The sequence below is a fragment of the Rosa rugosa genome, chromosome 6 (assembly GCF_958449725.1).
Source record: "Rosa rugosa chromosome 6, drRosRugo1.1, whole genome shotgun sequence".
Lineage (NCBI taxonomy): Eukaryota > Viridiplantae > Streptophyta > Magnoliopsida > Rosales > Rosaceae > Rosa > Rosa rugosa.
In genome coordinates, this window is record NC_084825.1 from 40,593,045 (window position 1) to 40,620,594 (window position 27,550).

At 37.7% G+C, this 27,550-nt stretch overlaps 1 protein-coding gene across 1 annotated transcript; it reads left to right on the plus strand.

Moving 5' to 3' along the window:
• The first annotated feature begins 4,765 nt into the window (after positions 1-4,765).
• On the plus strand, positions 4,766-9,075 carry LOC133715944 (rho GTPase-activating protein 5). Its single transcript, XM_062142646.1, has 5 exons — positions 4,766-5,568; positions 6,788-6,908; positions 7,010-7,129; positions 7,459-7,689; positions 8,290-9,075. The coding sequence occupies exons 1-5, from the start codon at positions 5,099-5,101 to the stop codon at positions 8,794-8,796; spliced, it is 1,449 nt and encodes a 482-aa protein (XP_061998630.1). The 5' UTR covers positions 4,766-5,098; the 3' UTR covers positions 8,797-9,075.
• The last annotated feature ends 18,475 nt before the right edge of the window (positions 9,076-27,550 follow it).

The following is a 27,550-nucleotide window of genomic DNA, read 5'->3' on the forward strand; positions in this document are numbered from 1 at the left end:
CCTTTCTATTACAAAAGGACTTTAAGAGTATGATGCTTCATCCTTCAGATTCCTGGAGTAGCTTCAAAGGAAACTCAGATAAAAAAAATAGAATATGGTTCGCCTCCTTTTCTAGAATTGAAGTAAACGCGGCAGTGCTCGCATGCATGACCTAATAGACCGGAAGCATGGAAGCATATGATTCGTTCTTTTGTATAACGAGTTGTTGGGGCAGTTAGCTAGCTAGTATTTATCGATCGTGATTATTATTCAATCACTGGTATATGCACTTTGATATGTGTATATATATGACATGACATGCATGTTTGGACCAGTAGGGTGCTGGAGCTGTAATTATCATCTATGTACGTAGTAAATGACTACCTAGAAATAGCACAAGATCATTTAATTTAAAGGCCGCAGACTGCGCAGTACTGCATGTTCTAAGGAATTGAACCTGGCTAAAAGAGTCTATCTGCATGGAGGGAGGGTATAATTAGTTAGGGCAAACTAGCTAGGGGATAATTAGGGCCAAAAATTAGACCTATAGTTTCCTAGGGTTTCTACTTATATAGTCAATATAGTTTCAACTTACATTAATTATGTTGTGATTCATGGGCTAATGACAATGACTACTACTACTACTACTCTACCAGCGAAAGTGGGAAACGAGTGTTGATCGAGAGTTTCAAAATTAAACACTGATGTGACGACACACCCTTTTAGTTATATGTTGAAGCAACTACATATATCGGCGCCAATAAGTAAACACAATGACACCAGAATGTCAAAGATTTATATATATATATATATATATATATATATATATATATATATATATATATATATATATATATTGGAATTATATTATAATTTGTAATTTTTTTTTTTATCAATATCCCTATGATTAGAAACTCTATACACCAGTAGTAGATAATAATATAGTTGTTAACATTCTACAACATGTTCCAGTTATATGAAACCTAGAAAATAGAATCTTGATCTATCAAAATCACATCATTTTAGACACTATATTCTCCTTTTATTATACATATAATAATAATAATAATAATAATAATAATAATAATAATAATAATAAAAAGTCTCAACTAACAACTAAATTAATCACTGAAGAGGACGTAAAAATCTCAAAAAATGCAAAATATACATGAACTCCGTGTGTGTGTGTGTGTATATCCAGAAATAATCGAACTCTATTTACCTTGAAATGGATATAATATAAGTTAATTAAGTAGAAAGATTAACCTTTTCTATACATGCACACAGTCATGATCACCTGGTCACCTACTGACCAAATATTATTTGGTCAGTCACCGTTCGATTGACATCGGACGGTTGACAGCTAAGTAATGAAATCTGAGATGAGAGCTGTCAACCGTCTGATCTCAATCGAACGGTGACTGACCAAATGATATTTGGTCAGTAGGTGACCATGTGAACGGGGCCGTACATGCACATAATGTTGTTCCATTGTGACTTGTGAAGTACAAGTGTTCAATTTAGAGAAGGTGTTCTTCCCTTGTACGTGTCTTCTGATTTGCCTGTTAAGGTCGGGTTGTGACAAGTCGTAACTCGTAAAGGGCAACACATGTGAAGCTTATAACACAGGTTCGGGCCGGGGGACCATAGAATAAGAGGCCACCGTTGGATCTAATGACATATTGCTGCATCTGGCATGACATGCATGGGCCTGTTCACGTGCCGCACGACCTTTTGTATTTAATGGGAGTTACCCCATCGGGCTAGGAATGAAAACACCGCCGGGCTGAGGCCGGTTGGTTTGCAAACGCCGCCCAGACTCCACCATTCAATTACGTTGGACCGATCCTCACGACAATGAAGATATTCCATTTCTATCACTGATAAAATAATTTGAGTTTCACATTCAAAATCAATTCACAATAGATGGAGTGACATAACTCTATAAACTTATGGATATAGTTTATATTTTTTCACGTGAGATTTTATTCTTATATCCGATGTGTTGATAACAAATATTACAAGTTAAGAAAATAATAGTAACCATGTTAAATCGACAATAACATCATCGACGATAGGTGGTGACGTAGGGTGGTGGTGTGGTGGAGGAGTAGGTGGAGGGGTGGAGGTGGTATGTAGCGGTCAAATTAAATGACGAAAGTGGAACAAGGAAGGGACATGACATACGTGGGCATGTGGCCATGTGACTCGATTGTGAGGTCCGTGGGAGATGGCATGCAAAAAACAAAAACAGCCAGATCGACCATGTCCCATTTCAGATGCTGCATAAATCCACACTGCTTCGTTTTCTAAGCTTTTTCTTTCTTCCTTGTCCTCACTCAGTCACTCTTACCAAAAGGTTCCAAAAGTATACGAATTCCTAATCTCAAACATACCCCGTGAAAGGAACTGTATCAAATTTCCAAATAAGTGTTAAAAAAAAAAAGGGTTATTATCATAAATGGTACATGAATTTATCCTCTATTTTATTGATAGTACCTGAACTTCAATTTTGATTACAACCAGTACCCGAACTTAAAAAAAAAAAGTTCAAGGCAAGTCTAGTACCAAAAAGATCATCACTATGATCGCAACCCTTGAAATCACCAAAGATCATCACTATGATCGCCTCACGTGCCATTTTTAGTTGGAATAGTGACCGAATGTGGCTCTAGGTACCATTACAAAAGAACCCGAATAGTTCAGGTACTGGTTGTGACAAAAAATAAAATCCAGGTACCATCAATAAGATTGAGGTATAGTTCATGTACTATTTTTTATTTTTACCCAAATAAATCAAATTTCCAAATAACAATTCCTGTTTAAAGTGCTTTTTATATTTGGTAAGATTATTTTGTAAGAGGAAGCACTTAAAAGTATTTACTCTTCTCAAAGTTAATTTTAAGTGTTTTAAAACTCACTTGAGGATGGATTGGCCCTCACCTGATTTGAGTTCTTGTTATTTTTGTCTCTGTTTCTGTGTTTGTGTTGTAGTATGAGTTTGCTTTATGTTGCTTTGTTCTTTCTTGTTCTTGTTTGTTTGTTGTTCCAACCCAGTTTCTAGGTTCATAACCTTTCTTCAATTTAATTTAATGTTAGTTGCTTACTCTTTGTCAAAAAAAAAAAAACTCACCTGAGACATCCATCTTGTATATATGGAATCTCCAATAAAAAAACTCACTGAAAACACTTTTTTAAATATTTTTTTATTAATTTAAAAGCACTTTTTAAAATGTAATCCCAATTTGATACCATACTATTATATACTGTTTTCTTTGGTAGCATACTGTTGTATTGAAGTCTATTTATACAACATAAGACAGTGATTGTTAATCTCTTTCTTTAGTCTAAAATAATAGATAAAATATAAAACAATTTTGTCTATATTAAGTTTTTATTTTATTTTATGGAAATACATAGGCAGAAATTTTTATCATGTGTGTCATTGAACTCTATTTATACAACATGTAGTGACTGGGTCACTGTCTTCTAATCTCTTTCTTTAGTCTGAATATTATTTTTTTGGTCAGTATCAGGTATTTTTCTTTCATTTTATGGAGATACACAGGCATAATATATTTATCACGTGTTTCATTGTATTTTTGGAGAATATTATAAGTATTTGACTCGAACTCAAAATCTCCTGGTGACAGAGAAGAGATTTTGTCATGGTGATTAGCATGTATTTCCCTAGTTTACACCTCATATATAGCTACCCTATTTATTTTCTGAATAAAGAGATATTGAATTTCATTGATAGTTAAATAGTATGATATTGCATGTATTACATCATGTACACATTCGGGAGGTTGATGAAAACAAACCTCACGCTAATTTGCTTTGAAAGCTAAGCAGCTAGCCTGTGTGCTACTGTATTACAAGTTCGTGGTGCATGCTGAATTTGCACACCTGAAATACCACCCATTAAAACTGCAATTTCATTTAGAGTTATTATCACAAATGATACCTGAACTATATCTCAATTTTATCGATGGTACCTGAACTTCAATTTTGATCACAACCAGTACCTGAACTTTTCGATTTCATTTTAAATGGTACCTAGAGCCACCTCCAGTCACTATTCCAACTAAAAATGGCATGTAAAGGCAATCATAGTGATGATCTTTGATGATTTCAAGGGTTGCGATCATATATAGTGATGATTTTTTTGGTAATAGACTTGCCTTGAATTTTTTTTTAATTTTTTTATATTTTAGATTTGGCTTTTTTGGCCGGAATAGTGACCGAATGTGGCCTTAGGTACTATTTAAAATGAAATCGAAAAGTTCGGGTACTGGTTGTGATCAAAATTGAAGTTTAGGTACCATCGATAAGATTGAGATATAGTTCAGGTATCATTTGTGATAATAACCCTTTCATTTAATAGCTCCATATGAGGCTAGCCTATCAATACTATGTCTTTTTTTTTTTAGAATTATCAATACTATGTCTTAACTAAATGAAACAAGAGAAAGAAAAGAGCATGAGATCGATAATTGAGAGATACTATTAGTAAATGAAGACAAATACGAAATAAATTAAATAGAGGAATCAAGAGTCTCAATGAATAGAAAAGATTATAGTGATAATGACCATAACTCCAAAACACAAGTTTTTAATTTTCGAGAGAGTACTACTCTATGTGCCTGATTTGGTCGGATTACATAGACCCAACAAATGTCAGAGATAATGAGAATTGAATGATTCAAAAGACCTCGCATTCTCCATTGTTTGTATTCACCAAAAAGCAGTGGGGATTCTTCAAAGGGGGGATATAGCCTTCACCTAGAGCCAGGGCCCTCCTCGATTTTTCTTTTTTCAATTATCTCCATCATTCTTAATCTGATTAAACTTCTCACTTGAGTAACTTCCAAGACACACACACACACTCACTCTCATCCCCGCCTGTCTACTTGTCATCTCTCTGAGAAAACAAATGAAAAAAAGTGAAGCTTCTTCATCTTCACCACGCTCAACCTTATAATCATTTACACCGTCTCTCTAAAGCAACCCTCTTTACCAAACCCACCTCACCTTCTCTCTAAATAGCAACCCTCCTTTTCCCATTTTTATATTCCATCTCCCTCATTTTTTTTTTCGGCATTCCCCATTAGCAAAAATGGCTCGTCTCTTCCGATCCAAATCTTGCGGACTCGTCGGACTCACCGAGTTCACCGTCGCTCCTCCGACCCAGTTCTGCCAAAACCATGAAGACGAAACAGAGAGAGAAGAAGAAGAAGAAGAGGAAGACGAAAAAGGGTCTGAATTTGATGAAGAAGAATCGTGTGAGGTGTCGACCCCATTTCTCAGTCCGATGAGCAGAGCCAATGGGACTCATAAAGGTCGAGGCTTTAACAGTAGTGGGCCGCAGAACAACCAGTTTGCGATCATGGATATTCTGGTGGCTGCTCTGAGGAAGTCTCTGATTACTTGCAGTGTGGAGACGGACGACGTGGCGTCCTCCTTTGATATAAGTTCACCTACCGAGGTGAGGCATGTTTCGCATGTGACCTTTGATAGGTTTAATGGGTTTCTGGGTTTGCCTACTGAGCTTGAGCCTGAGGTTCCCAGGAAGGCACCTAGTGCTAGGTGAGTTGGTTCTCTCTCTCTGCAATTTTGGTTTTTTGTTTTTTTGTTTCTGAATTTGAGGTTGGGTTTTTGGTGGGTGGGAAAATATTGGGCCTTTTTGGAAGTTTGCAAAATTTAAGTACATAATTGGAGTTACTGTGTGTGCATGTTTTTTGACTTTGAATGATGATTTGTGTACTTTTTCATTGATAGTATCCTATGTTTTCTTCTGCACAGTTCTAGGCCATCAATTTCTGTGTTCCTTTGGCTTGTGTTGCTGAAATTTGTGATTTTTAAGTACGGGGGGCTTTCCTGGCTTGTAAAAATTTGTCTTTTTGATTCTGGGTACACAAGGTAGGGTTGGTATTTGATGGTCCAGAAAAAACAAAGAAAAAGTTATTGGGTTTAAAGGGCTCTTTTTGTTAACCAGAGAATTGGGTTGAACAAGGTTTTCAATTCCCTTGTTTATGCTAATAAGAACCATCAGAACTCTTTTAGGTTTTTAGGGACAAATTCCTTCAAGTATAAGTAACCCTTATCTCCAAGAACAGAGTTCTCATTTACTCCATGAAAATTGGCTGTATAGTATAGATTGCTGTTATTTTTGCAGTTCACAATTGGGGAGGAAATTTAGAGGATGAAATATAATGAAATGAGGTTTATGGGAAGCAGGGAGATGATGCAATTCTAGCATAGACTTCTATGTATATAGTCCTAATAAGCTTTGCTGCTTACTGTAGCTTTTGCTTTATTCTGCTTCAAATCTATTTTTACTGGGTAGAAGAGGGATAGTAAAATAGAGTGGCTGTTCTTCTTTCCTAGAAAAAAAAAATGGTTTTTACAATGAAGGATTTCAGTTGTGGTGGTTCTAAATTCTAATCATCGATGCAAAACATTTGCCTTGTTCATTTTGCAGTGGCAAATATTGTTCAACTTTAAATCTATCTGATTGTGCAAATGGATTTGCATAGGGTAGCACAAACACTAGATCTACTGATCCATGTGAATAACTGTTTCTTAGTTCAGCAAATTTTCCTGCAAAATTTCTTAACTAATATCTTAATGTAGATTTGGTTGATGATTTACATGGATTTTTCTAGATGGAACTTTCCGATTTATCCATTTGAATATGTCTTACTTCATTCTTTTCAAACCTAATATCAGTACTTGTGTCCCCCCCCCCCCCCCCCCCTTTTTGACTAACAACTGATAGCATGCCACCGGTTTTTTTGTTATCTAGTGCTAGTGTGTTTGGGGTCTCTGCTAAGTCGATGCAGTGTTCTTATGATGATAGAGGAAACAGTGTGCCAACAATACTTCTTATGATGCAAAAGCGATTGTACGCAGGAGGAGGCCTTAAAGTGAGTTGCTCATTCTGATTTACTACCTAATTTTTACTTGTATGCTTCTTGGCCCTCCTAATGAAATATGAAGTTCTCTTTCATTCTTGTCACCCCTAAAGGCAGAAGGAATATTCAGAATAAATGCTGAAAATAGCCAAGAAGAGCGTGTTCGGAACCAGTTGAATAGTGGTGTAGTGCCACATGGAATTGATGTTCATTGCTTAGCAGGTTTAATAAAGGTAAACATATTTGACATTGATAAGAGAAACCCCTCCATCATGCTTTTGTATATCTTTTGAAGCATGTGGGCATTGGTTCCTCCTTTAGGGTGTTTGGTTTTGATAAATTGTTGTGGACTTAAGTTGTCTCCTAAAGCATTTAAAAATTCTGAAATGTCAATATCCTCTACAAACTTTTTTGAATTAAACCCATCATTTTTTTTTGCATCAGAACTCTTCTTCCACATCCTTTTGGGTTCATTCTCCTTTCATTTCTTTGTTTTGTTCTCGATATTTTTCTTTTCTATCCTTAATGGCTGCTCACCCCTCTTTCCTTCTTACACCTGCAGGCATGGTTTAGAGAGCTTCCGACACGGGTACTTGATTCTCTTACACCAGAACAGGTGATGCACTGCAACACAGAAGATGACTGCACAGGACTTGTAAAGTCACTTCCTGCAACGGAAGCATCACTGCTAGATTGGGCCCTCAATTTGATGGCAGATGTTGCGCAGAATGAACAACACAATAAGATGAATGCTCGCAACATTGCCATGGTTTTTGCTCCGAACATGACAGAGGTTTGTTGCTTTTGGTTTAGGCATGGTCTTTTGTAGCTGTTTTACTTGTGGCAATATCTTCTTTGAAACTTCATGCATGCTGAGAATTGGTCAATCTGATGGTTTAGGCATGCTCCAAAAAGTAGATCTGTTGCTGACCATATATACTGTCCTAGAGTTCTTAGATAAATACAGTTAATGTTGTTCAGTTGTTCCTTGAGCCTCTGAGGTGGGTCAAGTTGGTCAGGAGTCGGTACTCGAGATAACACAATTTAGATGGAACTCCCTGGTTGAACCCCATAATAATACCTTGTCATTAACCTGATGCCTAGGTCAAGTGTAGGCCTGGGAATCTTGGGGTTCACTTGGACCACCCATTAAAGGATGAGTAGAGGTTCCACATCTTCAAAAATGGTTTTTTCTTGGTAGCTAATATGGGTAAAAAGGCTTTGCTATGCTTGTATAATACAATTATCCATTGCTATTAAGTTGGGAAGTTTACTAGCCAGAATGCACTGTAATACAGTTTTACAACAGGTGGTAACTGTGGATGTATGATCATCAGGTGGTAACAAGTAAATTTTTTTCTTATTAAGTGCTAAACAAGAGTTATTGATGCAGATGGCAGATCCTTTAACAGCACTGCTACATGCAGTGCAAGTTATGAATTTCCTCAAGACACTAATCTTAAAGATCCTGCGCGAAAGAGAGGAATCAGCTGCTGCTGAGGCTTCGCAGAGCTCATCTTGCTCAAAATCTCCCAACCGCAACTATGATCTTCCTTATTCCATTATGGGACATGTTCAGGAGAACTCATTGAGGACAACCACTATGGACATACCTGAAGCCTGCATTGACGAGAAACTTTGGTGCTCTCCTGTAATGAGTGATGAGGAAGAGGAAATCGAATCCGATTCCAATAGTAGCCCATCTAGCAAGCATGAACTTGAGTGTTCGGAAACTGTTTGTAGATCAGGTGGATATGAAGCTGGAGACTGGTTAAGTTTGAGGAAAGGAGTGCGGAAGCTGTGCAGCCACCCGGTCTTTCAGTTGAGTAAGCCGGCTAAGAAGACTGCAAATGTTGGGATTGTAAATACTAGGGGAGGAGATGGAGAAGCTTGGGCATAGAAATGAGAAAGCTGGGAAGTATTTGCATTTGTTCATATGTTTGTGGTTTGTGTAAAACATGTTAGTATAGATATCAGGGTTTTGGTTGATTCTCTAGTCAGATAAAATGTTTGGAAGGAACTAACTAGAGGGGTCTAGTTAAATAGTGGGACTCTTTCAAGGACAGCCTTGCACCATTTAATTCATAACTCTGTGTGGTTTAATAACAGTGATGGAGATTTTGATTGAAGTGAAAGGTTGGTGCTCTTGCAGATTGTGATGCAAAAGGGTATTTTCTTTTTTCCTTTTGCAAATAATAGCAAATGAATTAGTTGTACTAATGGCCCAATTGGCCCAAGCCTTACAATCAACCTTATTCAAAGTTGGAGCCCAAAATGCCTGCTAGGCTCACAGCTCTCTACACTTAATCTAGTTGCATCAAGTTCTATATTTCTTTCTTAAACGTTCAATGAGGAGTTGTTAATCGAAATCTGCACTGAAAAATACAAATAATCTATTTCTTTACTCATAATCTTTTAAGAAAATTTATTTATTTACTTTTTTTTTCTTATATGAATTCAATAATTTTTTCTGAAAAACTCTGGAATAGTGTACAAACGTAACTACATTATCATTTGTATGTACACAATTTAGTAACAATGTACAGTGTGGGAACATCCGAGGGGTGGCTTTTGACACCGATTAACCAAAAAACTGCCCTTACTTGCATCAAACTAACGGAATCCTAACTAAGATTGAACTGAAATGGAAGAAGAAAAAAATTGGTATGAATTGGAGACAACATGAATGAGAGAATGAAGGAATTAGTATGAGAATATTTCATTTTCATTAAGATGTTATGGTACCATATGGAATCAGAATAGGAACACAACCTATTACAATTGATGTTGTTTACTAATGTTCATGAATCGGAATTAAAACTAATTCGGTTATTAAAATATCCCTATAAAAATAAATGTTCATGAGAGAGGTATATATATTTCTAGGGTTATGGGTAATTTTGGATAAAAAAAAACATTCCTTAGACTTTGACTCCTAAACCCATATCCCCCTTGGGTATCAAACTCCGGGTTATCCAGGAATCGACTCTTGACAATGAGGTGAGACCCACACGTATTCCAACACCTATATAAGTTAGTAAACAATAGGAAAACTTATACACCGGAATCATTTACTTCTTTCAATTCTCATTCCAAGTAAGTGAACATGCCACGAAAGTGTGTTTGTGGGGTTGATTTACACTTCATTCTTATGAAAACCGGATGATACTGAACCGAACCGTACGTACTAAACTTCATTTAACTTTCTCAAACATGGGTCGGCTTCCTATATATGGTTTAACAGCTTAATTACCATAGGCTCTCACACAGGGTACTATAGGAAATGACGTAAGTAATGACTAATGCCAAGCCTTTCCACAATAAACGAAGTTTTGACTTTGGATCTTTAACAATCTTTGCCTTAAGATACTGCTAATTAGTTTATTACAGTTTTTTAACAACATCCTTTTGTCCCTCTTTTTTTTTTAAGAATCAGTGAATCTGATAATGGCTTTTTGATTCTTAACTAATTGTTATTACTAGCACCGTACAAGTGTTTGGCCGAAGTGTTTGCCACCGTACATAATATTTTTATAGGTTACCAATAACGTATGAAGATGTCCCTACAGTCCTCACTAGTCACTCCACAAAAATCGATTTTAATATTAGAAAATAGAAAGCATGATTATGGTAAAAAACTCGTGTGTTAACTTAATTAATTATGTGTCATAGAAAAAAACTTAATTAATTATGAGGTCCTAATCATCGTAATGTATAGATAATTTTAATAGCAGAACTTGAGTATTAACGCACCATATTAAAATTAGGGGCCGTGACCACTTACCCAATTTTTGGCCAAAAATTGTCCACTTACTCCACCAAGAGTTTTTTAACCTCATTTATCCAATCTAACAGTGTTTGATAGTATTGCCCTCATTTTAATTAACAAATTACACTCATATCTCTCTGTCCCCCCCCTCATCGATTTCTCTCTCTCTCTTTTTCTCTAACCTCGTCTCAGGCTCTCTTTCTCTCTCTCTCTAAGCCACCACGCCCACCACTCCACCGTCGATGTCGGCCTCCACCGCCGCTGCTCTGTCCCACCGTCGTACCACCAGAGGATGACGCCATCCAACTCCACGATCCCAACCCCTCTGGGCTTCGCCGGTTTTGTTCGTCAGATGTCCGGGAAACTCCGAAGCTCCACGCCAGAATCGGGTCTGGGCTTCGCTTGCAGGTCTCGGACGACGTCAAAACTATGGTCTATTGGGGGCAATAGACAGATTATTGCCCCCCAATAATTTCTTAACTGTGGTTAATTAATCACTGAAATTAGAGTTTTGATAAGTCTTATGTTGTTTTGAGTTTATTAAAGTACAATAATCTGTCAATGATAGAAACTGGTGATTTTTGGGGTGGTCTATTGGGAGGCAATAGACAGATTATTGCCCCGCAATAATGTCTTAACTGTGGTTCATTTATTACAGGTCATTTCAACAAAATGCTGCTAGATTCATTAACCAAAATAATTAGGTTTATTGGGGGGTCATAAAAAGTTTATTGGTTTTAAATTAGTTTACAAAAGTACAGGTATTCAAATTCAATACTTGGTGAATTTAAGACCACAACGAATTGGCTTTTTTTTTTCACACTCTCCACTTCACTTGAACCGCTTCACCCTAGGCCTCCCGGGTGGCCTCTTAACAAGAATAAATGCACCTAACAACAAAAGGATCACCCATATTCCTCCAAAAATTAACAAAACAAATATATTATTGCCCCGCAATAAACAGATTATTGCCCAGCAATAAACAGATTATTGCCCCCCAATAATATATCAGAAATACCAAACACATTAGAAGCAGTCTTTAAACACAAAGGAAAATATCACTGAACACAATTATAGAGACTTTACAACAATTAAGACACATTATTGCCCCCCAATAATCTCGACTCCGGTTGACGATTTTGCCACAATTCCAGTCATTTTGCAACAATTCTGGTTGACCATTTGCCTTCACACTGATTTGACTCCGATAGCAACGACTCCGGTTGCAGCCCGGGACCGGAGATACAATCAAGTTGCGATTTCCGTGATGATCAGTCGCCTGCGAGAGAGACAGAAGCAAATCGAAGACGTACCCGATTCTACTGGCGGTCGTCGATTCCTTCAGAAGGTCAAACCCGGCCTCGCCGAGCTTCTAAGAGACGAGGACCGTCGGCTTGGCGTCGAGCCTGGCTGCGGAGAGCACGACGACGACTTTTGGCGCGGCGATGGCGAGAGCCGGCGTGTTGGGCGACCTGCTGGAGGGATGGAGGGAGGGAGAGAGAGATCCGACGTCGTCTGGAGAGAGAGAGAGAGAGAGAAATCGGTGAGGGGGGAGGAGAGAGAAATCGGTGAGGGGGAGAGAGAGAGAGAGAAACTAAGAGGAGAGAGATTGAAGGAGAGGGCAAAAAAGTCCCAAAAATTAATAAAAAAGAATTAATTGGGTGTTAGGGAAATAATCCCTTAGAGTGTTTTGGGTAAACAATCCCTTAGAGTGTTTTGGGTAAACGGGGTTAAAAAACAGTTAGTGGAGCAAGTGGGCAAATTTTAAGCTAAAATTGGGTAAATGAGCATTTCCCCTTAAAATTATTCAAAATTTACGACCTCACCACTTCAAGTTGATTTGAATATAATATGGACCTGAATTTACTCTTGTAATCGTGTTAGTAGGGCCGGTTCTGACATTTTGGAGGCCTGAGGCGAATAATTAAAATGTGGCCTCACATACAAAAATCATATAATCGTATTCTTCCTATTCTTTTGAAGGGATCTATTTTGTATTCTTAAATTACAAAGGAAAAAATAAATTAGACCCCTATATTAATAGTAATGAAAAAATATATATAATGTTCAATTACAAAATAATTTTTGGATTAAATACTCGTTACTCCTCATACTTTTGCATGAAAAATAGTTTAGTCCAAATTTTTTAAATTAAACAGTTTAGTCTTTATTCTTTCTAATTCTCACACAACAGGTCCTAAAATGACTATTATACCCCTCACTTTTTTTTTCTCTCTCTCTCTCTCTCTCTACATATATATATATGTGTGTGTGTGTGTGTGTGTGTGTAGAGAGAGAGAGGCAGAAAAAATAAAAAATAAAAAGAGAGAAAAATAAAAAGTGAGGGGTATAATAGTAATTTTAGGACCTGTTGTGTGAGAATTAGAAAGAACTAAATAAAATTTTGGACTAAACTGTGTTTCATACAAAAGTATGAGGAGTAACGAGTATTTAGTCCATAATTTTTCCATAGAAGTTGAAAAATAAAAAAGAACAAAAGATGTTTAATTACAAAAGAAACCAATGAAAAACAAAGGGCAAATACATTAGTATTCAATTCCAAAAAACTCTTTCCATAGAAGTTGGAAAAAAAAAAGGAACAAAAAATGTTTAATTATGTTGACACCAAAATTTCCACGAGTTCAAATTTAATAACTGACATGTGAAGAAGGTGAGTCATCAACCTCGTAACCTAGTTGGGTCTTCAAGCAAGCCCATTTCATGCCAAAAGGAAGCCTTCTAGTTAGCAAGAGATACAACAAGCCCAAAATCCTCAAACAACTAACGTGCCTCTTCAAAGCAGCCGACACGCTTAATTACCACGCAATACACGTAGGCCCAAGCTACGTTTGGGGCTTATACGGCGGGATGTGGTGTGGAAGGTAACGGATCCTGTGAGGCCCATTGTTATGATAAGGCCCATCGATAATTTTGGACTTGGGAACCAAAATTCATGCTTGATGGACCAAAATCTTAACATGGGCTAGTAGAGAGATGAAAGCAGGCCTAGCAAAGCTTAAAGCCCACCAAAGCCATTCTCTCACCCAATGTCCATTACACCAGCCTTTAGCCCAAAGACTGTTGAACCATCTTCTTCCCCAAACCAGAAACGCGTGTTGTCAAAGTTGCTGCTGGGATTGGTGCTTCACCATTTTTGGCAAGAACCCAGAATCCATGGAGAAACTCTTTGATTCATATGCCCAGCAATCCCTGTTTCAATTTCCAATAGCCCTCTAACTCTGTGATCACAAGTTTCAATACCAGAAATTGAGGAACTAAAATCTTCAAAAGATCACAGCAGCACAAATTCTGGAGGATCACCCCTAAACCTGTGCCACTGCCCTTCAGTCTCCTAGCTTAAAGAAATTTCCATAGTTTTCACAATTTATCTTCCCAAAATTGAGAGTGGTCTCTAAAAACCCTCAGCCCTTGTCACCAACCTTCTTTTTCCACCTTCGCTATAAAAAGCTGGTCTGCTGCTGTTGGAAACCATACCACAACAACCCAGAAACATCAAGCAAGAGATCAAGCTCTATCTCTGAACCTCTAGCCATCGATTCCTCCCAATCAACCTTAACCTAAAACCCAGAAATCATGCCATTGCTGAAACTCTCTCTCTGCTAAACTCCCAGGCATCTAGCTCCCACACCATATCCACCTATAAGCTCTGTTGTTCTCGTGAAAATAACTGCAATCGCTGTTGTTATCATTCCAATCGTTGCTATTACCATCCAGCTAGTCACAACAAAATCGTTCCTGGGTCAAGCCTTCGATCGATTTTGGGCCTGGTCTTCGCTCTATCAAGAGGGCTATTGCTGCTGGAAAACCAAAACACAAAATTGCCCTCACAAATTACAAAGAAACTAATTAAGAAAAAAAGACAAAAAAAAGAGGTCACTGTGTTTCAAACCTTGGTGCTGCAAACAGCAGCAAAACCAAGTTACTCTGCTGCACTAGCACAGCCACTTTGCAATGGGGGTGAAACAAAAATATATACATATATAACGTATATATGTAAAATTAAAAAACAAATTGGCGGAGGTCGTTGGAGAGCGGTGGCCTGAGGCGGCCGCCTCAGGGCCGGCTCTGCGTGTTAGTTTGATTTCAAATGACTCATTTAAAATGGCTTGCATATATCTTTTTGTAATCTCTAAAATTGAAATAGAACAAAACACGCGCTTTAAGAAAACCCTAGGTTTCATGTCAAAAGATCACAAATGCTGCCATATCAATTAACCGAGATTTGAGGGTCTCTAAAGCACCATCCAAAGCATTAACAATATGGGTATTCTATATAGCAAAACCACATCTCCTTCTTCCGAAATGAGTACTTGCTGCCGTGGAGAAGGCCCCGTCAAATCAGATCGCTTGACCACCCAAATCGGCCGGCAAGGACGGGGTCGAACTCTCCCAGGATGAGTTGCGGAATCTAAATTTATGTTTAGCAGGGGCGTATGCAGAGCCCAACCCAAAATCCAGAGGAAAAACCGAAAAACCCTCAAGTATAAGTTTTGGTTACATATCAGCCCATATAGTAGCCTACACAATACACACACACACACTCATCTCATACTTCCTTCCAAATTATTTCCATGCGAGGTAAGTCATAGATTCAAAACTTACGAACAGATTCAATGGATCAAATATATGAAATGTGCACATAATTAAAACACCAATTTGCTCCTGATCGTTAGCGTGAACGTAGTAAGGATGCAGGCGATGGATGGTACGGCTATATCATTACGTACCTAACCATTGGCGGATCCACATATAGCATGGGATGAGCTTGTTTTCTTCCAAATACTCTCGCCTCCTGGCCTCCATCGACGACTATACAACATGATACTTCTTACATTGTACATAGTTGTACCGGAAAAAAAAAAATTGGGCTTCGCCTAAAAAAGACAACTCAATATGTAGCCCACCCCAGTAGCAACAAATTTCTTTTTCCCTTCGGCTGGAACAAACCATAATTAATGTATGGCAGGTTTCTGAATAAAAACACAGGTCCTACTTCATATATATCAGAGCTGTAGGACATTGATCGTGAAAAGGATGATGTTTTATTTGTTTCTTCTGGTACGTGGAATGTAAAGTTTGCGCACACATGGGGTCTCCATTACCAGGCACTTAATTAACTTCCATCTAATTAAGCATTATAGTTATAACGCATTGAATAGCTACAGCCAGTATTTTGATGATCGATTGATCCTCAATAATTTGAACGATCAAGAGCAGCATTTAGTAGTTGTGTGTTTTCATAAGAGTTTCTTTGGTAAACAGTGCTTTCATCGATAAGGAGAGAGAGAATTAGAGAGTGACAGACTGACAGTAGTGCTATATGTCTGGTATAATATCCCTTGTGAGAGACAAAAAACCCTAGCCGTCAATCCTAATAATCTGTTTATGTGAGCAAAACCGGTTCTAGGAAGCTAATAGAATTGCTTCAAATTGTGTTTAGGAGCAACATGATTGTGTGGAATGCAACGAACAGTAAAATTGTTGAGCAAGTTTTTACGGTGCAGTTGAAACATCAAGTTTTGTTTGGTTTTGTTATTAGGAATCACAAAGGAAAATATAATGGGTCATTGACTCAAAGCACCAAAATGAGCCAAAATTATCTCACTTTTACCCCAGCAATAGATTTTGATTACCACTACCTCAATTTAAAGAGAAATGACTATTCTGCCATCAACCTAATTAAATAACTAATATCATGCCTCTCTCTCTCTCTCTCTCTCTCTCTCTCTCTCTCTCTCTCTCTCTCTCTCTCTCTCTCTCTCTCTCTCTCTCTCTCTCTCTCTCTCTCTCTCTCTCTCTCCGCCTTGCAAAGCCCCAACGCCAACTCCGCCTACTACTAGAGTCAGGCCGCCCACCACGGTGTCGTCACCAACTCTCTCTCTTATCGCTGTCAACCTTGACTACCATCGCGGTCAACTGCATCTTCGATTCGGATTCCGACCTCGACTGCTTAGTTTCCGTCACCGTCGACCTCAACAACTCGGCCTTCAAGTCCGATTACAACCTCGACCGCTCAGCCAGGGAGGAGAAAGCCGACCTGATCGTCTTTGGCTAGGATTGATGAGGACCTTACATCTCCATTTGCAGCCTCGGTTGCACGTGGATGAGGAGAAAACTGGATTGAGGACTGGATCTTTATCTTTGGCGCCTTTATCATCCACAGCAAACACAAAGCTTGAATTACGGAGCGGTCTATCGCTGGCTCCATTGAGGTTCCATCAAGAAGAAGAAGATGTGGGTGCCCAGAGCTTTTTTTGGGCGCCCAAATCAATTTCTTTTGTTTTTTTTTTTTGGTAAAATTGGGACAATAGGAAGGAAAGAAAAAAGAAAAAAAAGAAGAAGGTTTTATCGGGGGGCAATAGAGGTCTATTAAAGGTCTATTGGGGGTAATAGACGTCTATTAGGAGGCAATAAACCAATAAATGTTTTGAATTGATGTAATCTCCTCATTTTTTTTCTTAATCAAAGTTTTATTTGTCTTATTTTAGGGAGATTAGTTCTCATTCCGGCGACCGAAATGTCTATTGGGGGGCAACAAAGATTTATTGGGAGGGGAATAAACCTCTTTGGTCCCATATGAGATATCCGACAACCTTTTTAGGGACTTCCGGCGAGGTTTCATAAACTTTTATTGCCCCTCTATTGGGGACAACAGAGGTTTATTGAGAGGCAATAAAGGTCTATTTGGAGGCAATAAATCTTTCCTGCAACCAATGAGATCTTCGACGACCTCTTTGGGGACCTCCGGCGAGGTTTTAGAGAAGTCCGGTGGGCGGCGGCCGGTGACAGGAATCCGGCAATCGTTAGCCGGAATCAGGCTGCCGGTGACCCGAGTTCAGCGGCAGGTGATGGGACTCCGGCGAAGTCTCCTATTGCTTCTCTCTCTCTCTCTCTCTCTCTCTATGTAACAAAGGGGTGAGGGTAAAATAGTCTAAAAAAAAAAAACTTAATTGGGTATTAAGGAAGACCTTATTAGAGTATTTATGGGTAAGGGGGAATTAAAAAAATTTAATGGGGTAAGTGGAAAAAAAAAATCCTAGAATTATGGTAAATCGACAAAAACCCAAATATAATTGTACGTAGGATATCTATTCCTAATTGGTTATGCCTTTAGCTTTGCAGGTTGAAGGCCTGAAGCATATATAAGGGCTTGAATATGAGGTCATTGTGTCAGCATTAATCCAGCTATATATTCAGGCGGAGGAAGACTCGCAGCTTCTGATCATTCAAGCCTTCAAGGCCAATATTGAGTTCCGCGGATAGCGTCAACTATTGTACATGATATTATCTTTCCGGAGTCCTAGATTCAACAAGTTTAATACAAGGCATATTTACTGAGAAGCTAGTTAACACGTCAGCCTACACAAACTTGCTTATTTGATCAAATAATTGTATCGAGTGATGTAATTTAATATATATATATATATATATATAGGGAGAGGATCAAAAGCGGACGTCAGCAACTGATGCAAAAGTGCCGATGTTGCTCACGGAGGCTCAAGGCGACGCGGATGGCGGCTCTGGTTCTGTCCTCGAAGACCAGGGACACCTCAGACGGCGTCACAATTAAGTTGAGGGCCAACGTGATCGAAGTCGGAGGTCAGCGCCAGAAGTTCTACAGAAACTCCGAGCAAACCAATTTCGACTTCGAACTCGTCATTGAGGAGTCCACCGGCAGGAAAAATCTCAAGATGGAGGTCTGGTTAGGCACTGGCAAGATTAGAGCCACCACCCGCGCTGCCCCGAACCGTTCTGAGCGACGTCTGCACTGTTGCATGTTTGCGGACGTCCGCCTCTGATCCGGCCGACACACACACACACACAGAGCACGGATCAAGAGATGACGTCCTTAAACTCTTAAAGTGAGGATGTTTTTATTTTTAGGATGTATTTTAATAATCACAACCACTCATTCTTTAGTTACCTACACATATATGAATCCTACAAAAAATTAGCCAAATTGGAAAACGTTTAACCATTTGATTAGCATAATGTTCATTTTAATTTTAGGGTTAAATACTGTTTACTCCCTGAACTTTCGGGGAAAAAACAGTTCAGTCCCTCCCTTTTTAATTTCACACGTTTACTCCCTCATCTCTCAATTTTGGACCAATAGGTCCATTCCGTTACTCTCCGTCCAAAAACTCCGTTATATTGCTGACGTGGCAATTATTTCACATCAAAAAGTCTATTATACCCTCGGTTCATCTTTTTTCTTTTTCTTAATTAATATATATATTTTTTATATTTTCCCTATTATTTACCTCTTCTTCCAGCTCTCTCTCTCTCTCTCTCTTTCTCGAACACAAGTTATCCCTCATCACTCTCCTTCACTTGCTCAATCTTCATCACTTCCTCTTCCCACAAACCCCTCTCCGCCACCCTCAGACCCAATTCCCTCAAATCCCCCAAACCCCTAACCATAAATGCCGAGTTCGCCACCCTCCCCGTCTTCTCCTTCACCGGCAACAAGCTCAGCAAATGGGCGATGGTTTTGGCGGCCATGAACAGCTGGTACACCACGGGGCGCAGGTGAACCGGCCTAGGAGCTTGGCAGAGTTGAGGCCGCAGCTGGCGGTTTAGATCGAGATGGAGAGGCTCGGGCGCTTGGAGGCTGGGTTTCGATTTGGGGTTTGGTGAGGTTGAAGCAGGCGTTGAGGGAGTAGGAGTGGGAGCGGGCGGCGTCGTGGTCGACGATGAGAGGGATGGCGGAGAACTGGTGGGGGGAGTTGGTGGGCTTGATTTTGCAGAAGCAGGGAGAAGAGGTTTTGAGTTTTTCAAATTTGGGGATTTGGAGAGAGAGAGAGAGAGAGAGAGAGAGAGAGAGAGAGAGAGAGAGAGAGAGAGAGAGAGAGAGAGAGAGAGAGAGAGAGAGAGAGAGAGAGAGAGAGAGAGAGAGAGAGAGAGAGAGAGAGAGATCGCTGGCCACGGGGCTTGGGCCAGGGGAGGGCGAGCACGAAGGCTTCTCTGACATTCTTTTTTATCTGGGTTTTGCCAAGCTCGTAGTTTTTTCTACAGCGTTCTGTTTTGTATCTTGGAGTTTTGATATGTTCTTGGATGTGTGAATTTATATGGATTATGTGAAAAGTTTGTTTCTTTGGACGAGATGGGCGGCTGTGGCTGGTCGATGGTGAGGAGGCTGTTGGTGGAGGAGGTGAGGGAGATAATGTGGGATCAGCCACTGCTGGTGCTGAAGAAATGGCCACATACTCAGCAGAAGTATAAAGCATGAGAATTGGGTATAATCTAACCCAATTTCGATAAATGTTGCTGCTGGTGCTGGAAGAAGAAGAGATAAAATAAAAAAATTTGGCAGCTCTGAGTTTGATTGCAGCTCTGAGTTTGGCATATCATATAACAAAGCTCTTAAAAAAAGACATAAGGAAGAAGAAGCGGGGAAGGTTGCAGAGGAGATGGAGGGAGGTTTCTGGAGAAGAGAGAGCTGAAAGAAGGAAGAAGAAGAAGACATAAAAAGGAAGAAAAAAAAAATTAAAAAATTAATTAAGAAAAAAGAAAAAGATGAAACCGAGGGTATGATAGAATTTTTGACGCAAAATAATCGCCACGTCAGCAATATAACTGAGTTTTTGGACGGAGAGTAACGGAATGAACCTATTGGTCCAAAATTAAGAGATGAGGGAGTAAACGTGTGAAATTAAAAAGGGAGGGACTGAACTGTTTTTCCCCTGAAAGTTCAGGGAGTAAACAATATTTAACCCTTAATTTTATCTAACAGATTACATTTGTTTACACAATTTTGAATGACCAAATGATTATGGATTTGGTTGATTTTTTGTAGATATCATTCTTGCATAGGAATCTAAAGGCTCAATGGTTGAGATCATTCAATTAGATCACATACTTGTGTAAAATAACAAAAATTCTCAAATTTTTAAAGTAAGGAGGTCCTCCCAAGAACGAGCCTATATATATATATAGGGCCCTTCTAGTAAGGGATCCCTTTTTTTCGTCTTTTTTAGGGATAAGACATTAGACCAACTTTTCGATCATATTTTGACATCTCAACTGTTCAGTTTTTAGGTCCTAATGTGTAGATCACCTCTGCAAATTTTCAGCCAAATTGTGAAATTGATTATCGTTAAGGTATTCAAAACTGTGATTTACAATTATATGTATGAACGGTTCAGGTTGGACAGATTCGGTTCGTCCATTGATTTAATCTAGTTCAATACCTTAACGATCACCGATTTGACTGAAAATTTGCAGAGATGATCTACACATTAGGACTAAAAACTGAATGGTTGAGATTGCTATATATATATATATATATATATATATATATATATATATATATGGTTCTTCTAGTGAGGGGTCCCTTTTTTTGGTCTTTTATAGGGATAGGGCATTAAACTAACTTTTCGATCACATTTCGGCATCTATATATTAACGGTTCAAGTTTGACAGATTTGGTTCGTTCATTGATTTAATCTAGTTTGATATATTAACGATCACCGATTTGGCTGAAAATTTGCAGAAATGATCTATATATTAGGACCTAAAAACTGAACGGTTAAGATGCCGAAATATGATCGAAAAATTGGTCTAATGCCCTATCTCTAGAAAATACCAAAAAAAGGAATCCCTCATTAGAATGACCTTACATACATACATACATACAAAATCTTCGTTGTAACTACTCAATTTGGTGGTTAAGACAAAGCAATCCTGCGTAATCTATATATATATATATATATATATATATATATATATATATATATATATATATATATTAGGTTTTAACCTCTTATTTGTACTAGAGTTTACATGTGTTTCCTGTTCTAGACAGGCCTAGAAAGTTAGAAACTCGACTCCATCTTTGTTCTTTTTCTTGTCGTTTCTATTTGCCGGTAGATATTAAAACGAAATCGACAAAATGAAGTCCCTCCTACAGTCCTACTATGTTCCCTGCCTCCTCCATGGTTAGGTACTTAGGTAGCTATGTCACACTGCATGTAGTTATACAGTTATACTAGTAATTATTGTTTTCATGATCGACATGAAATGATGAAAGCTGCATCCATCTGAAAGGTACCTGTAGTTTTCCCTCCTTAAAAAACGAGAAAAAATAAATTGGCCAATAATCATTATCAAGGATCATCGATCCTTCATCAATTCATCATAAATAATCAATGCTAATGTTGTGCTCCAATTTGATTTAGACATGACAAACAACACATATCACTAGTTTCGCTCTACGCATTCTACTCCAAAACTCCTACATCTATATAAAACTGAATTGATGATTATAATAACAAAATGATTAAATAATTCTCTATTTTAATAATTTTTTTTTGTCTAAATGATCTTTAAAATAATTAAAAAAATAAGTGATTATGATCATCAACTTACAAAGAGCGCGTAGAATAAAAATGTCCTTTCTATATCGATATGAGAGCGCGTAGAATAAAAATGTCCTTATATATATATATATATATAGAATTCCATAAAGTAAAATAATTAATTATGTTATCTTGAATAATGAACCGTGCATGAATTAAACATGCAGATTAATTAAGACCAATCGATGGATGATCAGTTAATTCTAGGCTGTAGGCACTATCGAAATTTCTATATCGATCCTTATTACTGAAATTAATGACATTTAATTAGTTTAGTATTCTCCTGGATTAAACTCTTCCCGAAAATTTATGTTGATAGCTAGCTATTGCATGGACAACTTTAGCATGCATGTGAGAGTTTGCAAATAATGATAACGAAATGAAAAGAACAATACTGCAGCTCCACCCAGGACAGCAAGTTGCAACTTGATACGAGTATAAAAAACATGTAATAATGGAGCCTTATAACGCTGCAGGACAGCAAGGACTCAAAGTACGTACTCTTATAACCTTCAGAGGATTAGCAAGATAGAACACGAGAGAAGTTGCAGACGCACAACTACTACATTAATACTGCACTAATTGACCTCTTTATTGGGTTCACTCAATGAACGAATATTAATTTCATGATATGAACCGTTTATTTCTTCAATTTTACTATAAGAATTATTTACGTAAATATCTTGTTGAAGTGAAAATTGACTAACAATATATTAGAATTATGACCACTTTGATCAATGGTTAATTTTGTTATGATGTCCTGCTTGACAAATTCTTTAACTGATTGGTCTTTGAATAATAAAGTTAGGTATAAAGCAAGTAATGTAGACATGAAATCACATTATGAAGCCGGGCAAGAAAATTATTGATCTCATAAAGCTAAATAAAAGGCAACATAGAAAGGGATGTCTAAAACTTTCTCTATGTTTGATAAAGCAAAATATAATAATGAGTTCTATTCATCTTTTATATATCTGTCCGGTTTGAACTATGAATTAGAGTTACACAACTTGAACTAACACAACCATCTCTAGTTTATGTAGCTAGATTTTAATTTATTTATTTTTTTGTTGAGAGACCACGGCCACCTTTTATTTCCATATCATGTAATTTGATGATTATGACCGTTTAATTCTAAACAGGGTTTCTCTGAGAGTTAAGGAAACAAATTCAAAACTATTCATCGGGTATGATATTCCCATTTCAACCTTGCAAGTTATGTTTTATTTACCCACTTAATAATAACGTTTACCCATGCAGGTCTATTCGATGCCCATGGTGTTTAAGGATAGTAACCAAATTTGTCAATATGCCAATCTAATCTCTACTAAAGAATTGGAAAAATTGAATCTTAAATCAAACAAAGTTTTTGTCCTTACGTCTGTTGCTCAACCAACACTCGTTTTATTTTCACAGCCACATAAAAAAAAAAAAAAACAACTTTTTTTTTGAAAAGAAAAATAAAATTAAATAGAAATACTTCTGAAGCAACTAGAGTTTAGATAACCACGTAGGTTTATCCAACAGTTTACTCTTTAATTAGTTACGAAGATTAGTCACCTCAGTCTTGATATGATCATGAATGCTACCACAATAACGATTATATTAGTGATAAAATTCCAAAACCAGAAACAAAGTTTTGGGGCACTCTTTTAACGTGCTGTAAAAACTTAAATATTAGTTAATTGCTCCACCTATATTAGAAAACGTCAACATAGAAGGATCTCATACGGAACCCTAATTATAACTATGTCACTCCGAATTTAAAACTAAAATGGAGTACTAGATGTAGATGTATAGTATCATCACGTTATAATTGCATGTCCAAATTAATATTTTTATTCATACAATATTTAACCCAAAAAGATCGATCTATTAGCATAACCTTGGATTGTTGCCATGAGACACATGACAAGGATGTGATGACAGTCATTGATGCTTAATTGTTAACTTCTGCATAATTTAATTTTATGTTGCTGGTCTAGCTAGCTTCATGTATTAGGAAACATTTCGGTAATAGCGTAATGTTCTTCTAGTTAATAAATGATCAAGGGGAAAAACTTTACTCATTAGTTATTATTCCATTTAGATCCCAACGAAGAAATGATAGAAATATTCCTACATAAATAATTTGTTTTCTTTATCAATGACTTTTAGGAGTACCTTACTTGGCCAGTTTGAGTTGCTTTTTTTCTTTTTTGCGATTGTCCGTAGGAAAATGATTTGTGGCCTCAATGAGGCCTAAGATTTGTGGTCTCAATCTTAGGTGTCATGTCATGTCACCTACATACATCACCTATTTGTTAAATCATGCCATGTAATTCTTGAGAAAAAGACCATCTTATCCTTCCATAATCTAATGACTCCAAGTTAAAAAATTATTTTGGTTTTTTTTTTTCCTTCATTTTTTCTTTTCATTACACTCATGCTTAGATTTAGACAACAATTTTTTTTTTCTTCAATCATGAATAAAAAAATTTCATGTAATTTAGTCAATAGATTTGCATATACATTCAATCAATAGATTTGCGTATATGAATTCAACCTTTATTGGGTTTCTGTAAATTTTAAAAATATAATGTGAAAAGTACATATTTGTATGATTATATATATTCTTTTGTTCATTTTTTCTATTTATCTAGGGTTTAAACGCTATATTTGAATTAATTATTTTTTGTTTGTTTTTTCTCTTATATTTAGGTTGCGGATGATAATTAATGACTACTACTAACATGAAATTTTTTTCTTACCTCTTAATTTAGAAACACGTATTTTCAGGATTGGAAATATGCCTTTCTCTCTGACTCTCTCACGAGAGGATTTTCGTTCGCGGCTGGTTAACCCTAGAGGCGGCGTTATACCTACGATCGGAAAGGATGGGTCTTCCATCTCTTCTGGTCGCTCTTTGAGTGCCGGTGATGGTCTTCTTCATCGTGCCTCCTTCTTGTTGGCTTTTGGGTTTCCTGCGTTGCTCGAAAGCAATTTTTCTCCATGGCTAGCGGTTGTTTTCTGCGGTGGAAGGTTTTTGGTTTTAGGGATCTTGGGATCTGGAATTGTGACTCTAGCGAGTTTTGGTGCTCGCGGACTCAGGACGTGCGGCAGTGTGGGTGTGCTTCTCCTTCTCGTCTTCTTGGGTGCAAGCCGGATCGGGAATCCTCCATTGCCAGGCTCTGTCACGCCGGGAGCTGGAGGCCATGTAGCTTGCGGCAATGTTTGGTCAGGTTGGTTTGTCTGGGATTGCATCGATCTGATGGTGGTGATGGTGGATCTGTCTTGCTTATCGGGGGACTTGAGTTACTGGGCATCAAATTTGATTATGCAATTTGTCCTTGATGGTGGTTATGATGGTAGTGGTGGTCTCTACGGTGGTAGTGGTGATCTCTATGGGGGTGGCAGTTTCTATAGATACGGCGGCGGTTTCCAAGAGGATGACGGCGACGGTAAAGTTGTTGGGGAGGCTAGGGATTCTCCTAAAGTGGCTTGCTGGGCTCTAGGGTTTACCCAAATTGGGCCTTGGATGTGGTTAATTTCGACAGGGTTATGGGTCCATTTTGGGTCGTCTCCTGATGCAAAGGATAATGTGGAAGGTGGTCTGACACCTTCTACGGCTCTTTTAATTTAATTTCTTTTTGGGTCGCAAAAATCAGTGCCTTAGTTGTTACCATTTATGCCTGGAGGATGGTATGTCATCCTCTGCTTCAAGGTTTCTGATTTTTGTTAGAATAATGGTGCGTGGACTTCCTAAAAGGTGGGTGTACTAGGGATTATATGGGGTGCTATTTGTTTAGAATAGGGTTTCTTATGGTTCTAAGGGACGATTGCTTTCTGTCGACCCATAGGGGTGTTTCGTTCTTGTACTGCTTGCTGAATTTAATGAAAGGGCTGACCTATTTTCGTCGTCAAAAAAAAGAAACACGTATTTTCCAAATTCAATTTATTAGTGCTATTTTTTTGGGTGAAATTAATCAATATTTGGAAAGAAAAGTTAATGCCTATTTTTTGACACCTAAATTCAATATATTAATGCTATTTGGAAAGAAAAATTATAGGAAAGTATTTAATTAAATGTAGAAAAGTATTGGTCTTTGTAGACATATCTCTTAAATTAATACATAATTAATAGCTGGTTTTTTTCGTCATTTAATTAAATTCATTAATGTAATTGGTTCACCCCCTAACACCTTAAAGGAAATATAAAATGGTAAAGTTGGTGTTGTAATAGTATGATGTGGCAATATATATTATGTGGAATTGAAAATAAAATTTGTATTTGCTTACATGGCATGACACACAGGATTTGAGGCCATAAATCATAGGCCTCATTGAGGCCCTATATCATTGCCCTTGTCCGTAATGCCGCTCTGGTTACTTTCTCAATTTAAGATTGCCATTTCCTAATTTATTAATGATGATACTAATAATTGGGTTCCAATACAGTATTAATTCCCAATGGGACATGGTACGTACTCGAAAGATCCAAGTGCAGAATGAACAGGACATTTCATTATGATGATCACTTGTTCTTGATGCATACAATGACAAGCATGTGAGAGATGCCACAACAAGAATTGACATTTTCTATATTCTAAAGAAACTTCATTTCTCTGGCAATATCAGGCTTTAATTTCTGTATGTGTAGGTATATAGCTAGCTATCTCATATATGCAGGGTAGTTGAGATGGCAAGATCAAAGAGTTGTGTCTGATCGCTAAAGAAATGTCCACACATGTTTATTTGAAATTGCCAATTATATGGGTGTCATAATCTAAGCTATATGTGGGACAAATTGTCCGATTAAGTCGGCCCTTGCCAAGATCGATCATCGAAACACTGCTGGTGCAGTGTCTGCCATAGAATTTCTAACTTTCAAGTTCAAGTTAGGTTGAGAAGCTTTTGAATACTGAGTCTGCAACTCTGTATAATAAACTCAGAAAGCTATAACATATTCATGTACCTCTATTAATTAGTATGATTAACTTAGTATAGCTATATATAAGATCCACGGGACGAGATTTAGAGAGTTGCTGCTGATGATGAATCAGTTATGCAGGCTTGCTGATATCTTAGCTGACCATGTTTCTTTAAGAAGATTTGGCGAAATCGAGCCAAATCCGATTGAGTTGAGCTGAATCTAAGATCCAGCAGAAGATCGATCGAGTTGCTCTACAAACTCAAAATGGTGGTCTTTTCTTTCTTTTTTTGGGTAATTACTTGAATGTATTAACCAAATTAAAGAGGGGAAACCCTAGCTAATTTAGTACAAAAAGTACGCACAAGCTCAGGCTAAGAGATCAAACCTAGAACAAGAAGAGACAACGGTAGTTACAGACCTAAACGTACAATGCAGTCAGCCAAAAACAGATTTTAACGAAGAGAAAACCCTTCAAACTCTATCAGAGTATCAGTCAATTGGAAAAACTCCATTCTGCAGAAACAAAAGAAGTTGCGGACGAAGGCTTGAACCCCAATAAGGAAGACTCGATGCAATTAACGCTCGTCATGCT